This window comes from Cyprinus carpio, chromosome B2, assembly GCF_018340385.1.
Source record: "Cyprinus carpio isolate SPL01 chromosome B2, ASM1834038v1, whole genome shotgun sequence".
NCBI lineage: Eukaryota > Metazoa > Chordata > Actinopteri > Cypriniformes > Cyprinidae > Cyprinus > Cyprinus carpio.
In genome coordinates, this window is record NC_056598.1 from 26,812,493 (window position 1) to 26,820,093 (window position 7,601).

Here is a 7,601-nt window from a genome sequence, read left to right on the forward strand (position 1 = left end):
GTCTGTTTCATTTATGATCGTTTCAATTGAAATGATCTGAAAATAATATGTAATGTACTGTATGCGCACTGTGTAACAGTAGCAGTATTTTGAGTTTAGACAACATTTGTATGGCAATGATCTACAGTTCAGACACTTTAGATACGACTGAAGTTTGAAAATTATACACAAAAAAGGTCATGCTTTCATATCGCTGCAATAATACAGTGGAAATAATTGGGGTTTTCAATAAAGGTTGTTTTAGGCCAAAATGAAATTTAAATCTAAGACATAAATGTTAATGAAATACTAGCACTTCTGGGAAAGCAATGCAGATAATATAAATGAGATGTGCTTTGTCTTAGGTTACGTAAAACTAACTAACTTAGTATGGTAATATTTTTTTTTTTTGTTTTTTTTGCAACACTAAGCACAGACGCAACACAGGCATTCTACTGGTTGATTTTGTCTTTGCATTTACTCAAACAGGCTAGTTTCAGTTTCATTTTTACGCAGAACCAGGGAACATTTCGGTCTGGTAAAAACCAGAAGCTATCACTAGATTCCTAAGTTTTCAGGTGAGTCACATCTACAAAACACACCTTATATAGGCCTAAACCTCGCTCCACAAGTGCTGTTCAGCTGTATTTCTCTGTTTTTGTGTAAAAGCAGTGAAATGGCAGAAGCCAGTATTTCAGTGGTTCAGGATCAGTTCAGCTGTTCAATCTGTCTGGATCTACTGAAGGATCCAGTGACCATCCCCTGTGGACACAGCTACTGTATGAACTGTATTGCAGAGTACTGGAATCAAGATGATCAGAAGAGAGTTTACAGCTGCCCTCAGTGCAGACAGACCTTCAGTCCAAGACCTGCTTTAAACAAGAATGTGATGCTGGCTGAAATGGTGGAGAAACTGAAGACAACAAAAGTCCAAACAGTTTTTCCTACTACAAGTCATGCTGGACCTGGAGATGTGGAGTGTGACGTCTGCACAGGGAGAAAATACAAAGCCGTCAGGTCCTGTCTGATGTGTCTAAACTCTTACTGTCAAAATCACCTTAAACAACATGACAGATTCTTTAAAAACAAGAAACACAATTTGGTTAATGCCACTGGTCGACTCAAGGAGATGATCTGCTCTCAACATTGCAGACTGCTGGAGGTTTTCTGTTCTACTGACCAAAAGTGTATTTGTTTTTTGTGCACGATGGATGAACATAAAAATCATCTCACTGTTTCGGCTGAAGCAGAGAGGACCGAGAAACAGGTATGGAAAGCTAGTATTAGTAAAAGTGAGGCTTTTATGATGCTGGAGCTACATGTTATCTGTAACTGTTACAGAAACAATTATGGGACATTCAAAGAAAGTTTCAGCAGAGAATCCAGGAGAAAGAGAAGGAGCTTCAGAAGCTGAAAGAGGCTGTGGATACTCATAAGGTGAGTTATTAACAAAGGAGAAAAATAAATGCTGGATGTTAGAAGAGTGGTTCCACTGTGGCTAACAGATTAAACTGAAGATTCTCTGTGTGTGCTCTAACAGCGCTCTGCACAGGCAGCAGTGAAGGACAGCGAGAGGATCTTTACTGAACTGATGCACTCCATTGAGAGAAGACGCTCTGAGGTGATACAGATGATCAGAGATCGAGAAAAGACTGAAGTGAGGCGAGCTGAAGGACTCTTAGAGCAACTGAAGCAAGAGATTGATGATATGAGAAGGAGAGACACTGAGCTTGAGCAGTTTTTACACACAGATGATCACATCCATTTCCTACAGGTAACAGATTTGAAAAAAGGGACCTTTAGGATGTTATTAATATTACAAGGAGTTTTTTTTTTTTTTTTTTTTTTGCTGATCAACAGGATTTTACTTAATCTTGAATCAGTTTGTGCTAAGTTTGTTTTTGAGTCTGAAAATATTGAAAAATTCTAAATGTGCTTGACCACTTGAAAACTTTATTCATTTTGATCTATCCATTTATGTGTTTTTGTAGAGTTTCCAGTCTCTCTCTGTTGTCCCTGCATCTACAGAAAACATCAATATCAGTTCATTCTTTTCTTATGATAATGTGCGGAAATCTATCTCTATGCTTCAGGATCTCTGTAAGGAAGCAATAGAGAGTATATTTAGTGTTTCTTGTTTTTATGATTGATTACATTTATGTGACTGGATTACAAAATAACCAGTCTATTTTCTTGCTTAATTTGGTTTAAAAAGTGAAAAAAAAAAGTGACGTGACATTCAGCCAAGTATGGTGACCCATACTCAGAATTCGTGCTCTGCATTTAACCCATCCAAAGTGCACACACACAGACCAGTGAACACACACACACACTGTGAACACACACCCGGAGCAGTGGGCAGCCATTTTTTTTATGCTGCGGCGCCCGGGGAGCAGTTGGGGGTTCGATGCCTTGCTCAAGGGCACCTAAGTCATGGTATTTATGGTTTAACCACAGTGACTGTCTTTGTGTTTTGGCCTGCAATGAATTTATATAAATGGAGGTTTTGCAATATCGATTACATAGAGGTAGTCAAAATCAAAAATGGTCAAGCAACCACTGGACCACTTGAGATGGATTAACTCATAAAATACTTACTAGAAGAAACTGGAAAAATATATATATAAAATACAAATAAAAGTGGAAATTGTGTAGATTTTTAACATTGTGAATGTCTCTTGGTTTCATTAGTGGCATATGTCGAGATTGTTTCCACCCCTGAGTTTAGGACCAGAGCCGAGTTCTTGCAATGTAAGTCTCGCAATTTGCTTTCTTGTGACAATTAACATTCAAATTATAAATTATATTTATTTTTTTCATTTCCTGGTGTAAATCTGTTTTTCCCCCCAGATTCCCGCCAGCTCACCCTGGATTCGAACACTGCACATAATTACATCCGTCTGTCTGAAGGCAACAGAGTGGCTACATTTATTGGGGCTGATCAGCGGTATCCTGTTCATCCAGACCGATTTCATGATTTTTTTCAGGTGTTGTGTAGAGAGAGTGTGTGTGGACGCTGTTACTGGGAGATTGAGTGGAATGGGATGTCCGGGGTACATATATCAGTGTCATATAAGAGCATCAGAAGGAAGGGAAGTGGTTTTGAGTGTGGGTTTGGGTTAAATGATCAGTCCTGGAGATTGTTCTGCTCTAAATCCCGTTACTCATTCTGTCACAATAGCATAAAGACTGAACTCCCTGTGATCTCCAGCTCCTGTAAAATTGGAGTGTATGTGGATCACAGTGCAGGAATTCTGTCCTTCTACAACGTCTTTGACACAATGACCCTCATCCACAGAGTCCAGACCACATTCACTCAACAGCTCTATCCTGGGTTTAGGATATATTTGGGATCAACAGTGAAACTGTTATCTCTGTAGATTATATGAATAATAGTGTCTTATTACAAGTTTAAGCATCATGTGGGATGCTTGGTCCAGTCCGATCCTCACCTAACCTGGTTAACAAAGGTGATGGCACTTATATTTGTAATGCATGTTGTAAACACTCTTGTTTTTAATGGTGATAAACAGGCTATTAAATAGGTTATATGTTTCATTCAATAGTGGCTAAATGTATCACAGTTAACATTTTAACAGTTTTGTTGTAGCATTTTACATTCTTTCACTAAAATACTGGTAGTGTGTATGTGTGTGTGTGTGTGTGTGTGTGTTTGTGTGTGTGAGCGAGAGAGAGAGCGCCATCTACTGGCCTATTTTTGCTGTGCATTTTTACAAGCTAGTAAACTACTTAACATTTTTTAAACCCAGAAGCGGAAAATGCTTCGTAATTAAATAGACAAAAAATTAATGACTTGTTATAAATAATTTTGTGCACATGCAGATGTAAGTCAATATTTAAGGTGGTGAGGAGGGGAAAGGTCCCCGGTGAGCTCATATTGAGCTGCACAGGAACCCTTGCAGGGCTGTTGCCTCAGCCCCGAACTATTTTCATTGTATACACAATTTAATTATAATGTGTCATTGTTTGGGAATTGAGGCTACTGATTATATAAGTTTTGCAAGCAAAATTTTTGTCCTGAACCCCCATACCAAGACCAACGTTTGATTTTGCTTCTATAGCTGATGAAAGTTTGGATGGTCCCTTTGGGACTGAGAACTCGAAATCAATTTTTCCCAGAAACAAGTTGAAATGTGGACTGATCTGAGTACAGCACACAATTTCAGTCTTTTGGACTATCTGAGTAGAGCTCTGGCCCAGAGAACCCGACAGCATTGCATAGATCTGATGTATAGCTTTCTCCTAGAGTAACAGAGTTGCATTTCTTGATGCAGCAGCAGACTGTGGTAAATGTCAGTGGTTTTCTGAAGTACTCCTGTGCCCACGTGGCTATAGCCTGACATCTTGCAATGCTATCTGAGGGCTCAAAGGTCAAGCACATTCAACTGAGGTTTTCTGCCTTGCCCTACATCTACTGTAATTTCTCTGGATTCCCTGAATCTTTTCACAATATTATGTATGGGAAACCGAACTCATATTTAAACATGGTTTCTATGCTATTTGCACATATCTATCCTTACAAGTACAGTTTTGGCTGTATTATTTGTAAAATTTGAAATGTTATGTTTATTGTCCCCACACTACACAAGTGTAATTTTTTCATAGAAATTATTGTGCCATATCAACTCTGTATTACATTTTGAACCTGCTTCTGTGCATTATGATTTTAGGAGTAGGGTAGTCTCTTTTTGTTTTTGTATTAAAACTTAATTTTTCCCTTATAATCCAACAGACAAATGATATCAGCACATGAACTTTGCATGTTGTATTGAAGCACCTTTAATTCTCCATCTTACAGGTGTGATGAAAAATTATTTTGATGATTTTTAGTTAATGTTTTATTTGTATATAGGCCCTGTACCTGTACTGAGAAATATGAATCATTTTAAACTCTCAAACAAAATTTGCTATTATTTTTTTTTAACAAAGCCAAATATTGTCCTTCTAGCTGTTGTTGCAATCGACAGATACTCTGCCACTTTCCCACGGGTATGAATGTTTGTGAGGAATAATAGAGACCTTAAATAAACATTAAAAACGTTATATCTCACATAGTGTTTTATTGTCAAAATAGTTTTCTGTCAAGAGTAAATGATAAATACACACAATCTTGTATAAATGTTAAACATTCTATATCGTTGTTTTAAAAATAACATTTTAATATAAATACATAAGAAAATATAAAAACCCGTATGGACACTTTTAAAGGCACATTCATAACCTCATTCACAGGCTTGAGCTGTGATTTAATGACTGGCATTTAGTTTAGTTGAAGAGGTCGGGACTGGTCGTCACACTTCTTTTTTTTTAACTCCAGTGAATATTCGTCACAGTAGGCTATTTATAAAGACAAACTATCCCCTGTCTCACCTAATACTGGTAATAGGCATCTCTCATAGGCGGCTATATCAGGAAACCAGCAGCTGATCAGTTTGCAAAGTCTTTTAGGAAGTTCCGCTTTTATCACACTCGGGACAGTGGCATTTGTTTTGGAGCGCACAAAACCGAACTTGCTGTACCGGACCTCCACGTCAGTCCCGTGCTAGCGTCACTGTAAACCGAACCGCTCGTGCCTTTACTCCCCCAGATGCAGCAGCGGCGCGTGCAAAGGGCTCGCCACGAGTCCAAAGTTTTACCGGACCACGTCCACGCACCCGACGTGATCCCCACTAAAAGGCACATGAAATACTTGAGCATGAACACTGCGTAATCCGGTTTCTGAGCTTTTTTATCCGAAGGGCAGTTACACGCATGCGCGATTTCCCACGCTTCACGATTGTGCTGTTCGTAGACGTAACAAGCCACGACCACCATGGCAACGACCGTATGCAGGGCTGTAAATACCCCGATGCGAATCATCAACCTCTCGAGTTTGTCCGTTTTCGTTCCTCCTTGTTTAATAACATTCCTAATCCGAAACAAAGACACGAAGCCCGCGAATAAAAATACCGTTCCGATAAAAAGATAAATCACCAGTGGCGCGACCACGAATCCCCGCAGGTTTTCCAAGTTTTGGTTGCCCACATAGCAGATTCCTGCGACCGAGTCCCCGTCCACCGAGCTCAGCGCGAGCGCGGCGATAGATTTGACGCTCGGAATGAGCCACGCGGCCAGGTGAAAATACTGCGAGTACCGTGCGATCGCTTCGTTTCCCCACTTCATCCCTGCCGCGAGGAACCATGTAAACGTCAGGATCACCCACCAGATGGCGCTCGCCATCCCAAAAAAATAGATGAGTACAAATACAAGCGTGCAAAGCGCGGGCCCCGTAGTTTCATAGTGGATATAGTCCATGTCGTTATCCCGATTGCACGCGACTCTTTCGTGGCCCGCGATGAGTCTGATGATGTACCCCACGGACACGAACATATAGCAGGCGGACAGGAAAATAATCGGACGCTCGGGGTATTTAAACCTCTCAGTGTCAATTAGGAAAGTGGCAACTGTGGCGAAGGTGGACAAGAAACACAAAACCGACCAAACTCCGATCCAAAATGTGGCAAATGTCCTTTCCTCCTGAGAAAGATATGGGTTGTGGCATGGCATTACGCAATTGGGGATCTGCCCAGTCTTTACCCGGTTATACAACGGATGCCGGTCACTGCTCACGGTCACCATAGGCGCACGACAGTGACACTCCGGTTCACATGAAGAAGACCCATGACTGCTTTTATTTTTCCGGTTGTATGGCTTCCCCGGTCGGCTGGTTGGTTTTGGAGCAGCTGGTGAGACTGTAGTTTCAGTCCTGTTGTAGTCCATACACAGAGTGTTTGGATCTCCCTGCACAGGGAGAAGATCGCATCTCATTCGGTCCGGCCACGGGAAACCGTACTGCCTCATCAGAGGCGCGCACCCCGCTTTCGCCCGTTCGCACACGCTCCTGCAAGGCGGCAGAGGCTTCTTATAGTCCTCGAGGCAAATGGGCGTGTACAGACTGCAAAGAAAGAAGCGCAGGTCCGGGGAACACTGGATCTCCACGAGGGGCCAGAACTGGTGCACCTCGAGACCAGCTTCATCCTGGGTGTCGTGGTTGAATTGGTTGGGCATGTAGGTGTAGTTGTAACCGATCCCTCTACACAATGGCACCGAAATCTCCTGACAGACCGGCTCACGAGCGCACACGGAGCTCCACAGCAGCAGGAGACAGAGCGCGAGTGGAGGCCGGTGGGACCCCTGCATAGGCGAGTCCATCCTTGGTCAGTTGCACGCACCCGCTCCCGGTCTTCTAAACAAAGGATGCGCTTGCATGTGAGCAATGTCGTCTGGTTACTGAATTATGACACTTAATTAAACTGATAAAATGTATTCAAATTTGCAGTAGAATAATCTGAATGCAAGTGCAATTCTCTACAGCTTCTAGTTTGTTTTGGCTGTCAAACAGTGGAGCGTGTGTGTCCATATATAAAGGATAGCCGTGACACGCCTCCTCATCTCGGCGCCCAATCATAGAACTCCAGGGGCGGAGCCTCACGATAATTTAATCAAGTATCCCCGGAGAGTTTTGAGTAAATGTTTGAACTACCAACGATTTGTATGTCTTAAATTATTTTACCTCTGTTTACATCCCACCCTTTGTCCAAACACTGAATTTGTGGTTGTAA

At 41.6% G+C, this 7,601-nt stretch overlaps 2 protein-coding genes across 4 annotated transcripts; one reads left to right on the forward strand and one right to left on the reverse strand.

Moving 5' to 3' along the window:
- Positions 1-132: 132 nt before the first annotated feature.
- Positions 133-3,607, forward strand: LOC109106950 (tripartite motif-containing protein 16-like). 3 transcript variants are annotated; one of them, XM_042718935.1, is made up of 6 exons: positions 133-557; positions 649-1,246; positions 1,321-1,416; positions 1,520-1,753; positions 2,671-2,730; positions 2,830-3,250. In XM_042718935.1, exons 2-6 carry the CDS (start codon positions 656-658, stop codon positions 3,100-3,102), a joined length of 1,254 nt encoding a protein of 417 aa, XP_042574869.1. In that variant the 5' UTR covers positions 133-557; positions 649-655; the 3' UTR covers positions 3,103-3,250. The 3 variants fall into 3 exon arrangements, with proteins under 3 accessions (XP_042574869.1, XP_018975767.1, XP_042574870.1); XM_019120222.2 differs by having other exon boundaries at positions 652-1,246; XM_042718936.1 differs by adding an exon at positions 1,971-2,115 and having other exon boundaries at positions 550-1,246; positions 2,830-3,607.
- fzd8b (frizzled class receptor 8b) lies at positions 3,517-7,388 on the reverse strand. The gene has a single exon (XM_042718932.1). The coding sequence runs from the start codon at positions 7,189-7,191 to the stop codon at positions 5,464-5,466; it is 1,728 nt and encodes a 575-aa protein (XP_042574866.1). The 5' UTR covers positions 7,192-7,388; the 3' UTR covers positions 3,517-5,463.
- Positions 7,389-7,601: the final 213 nt, after the last annotated feature.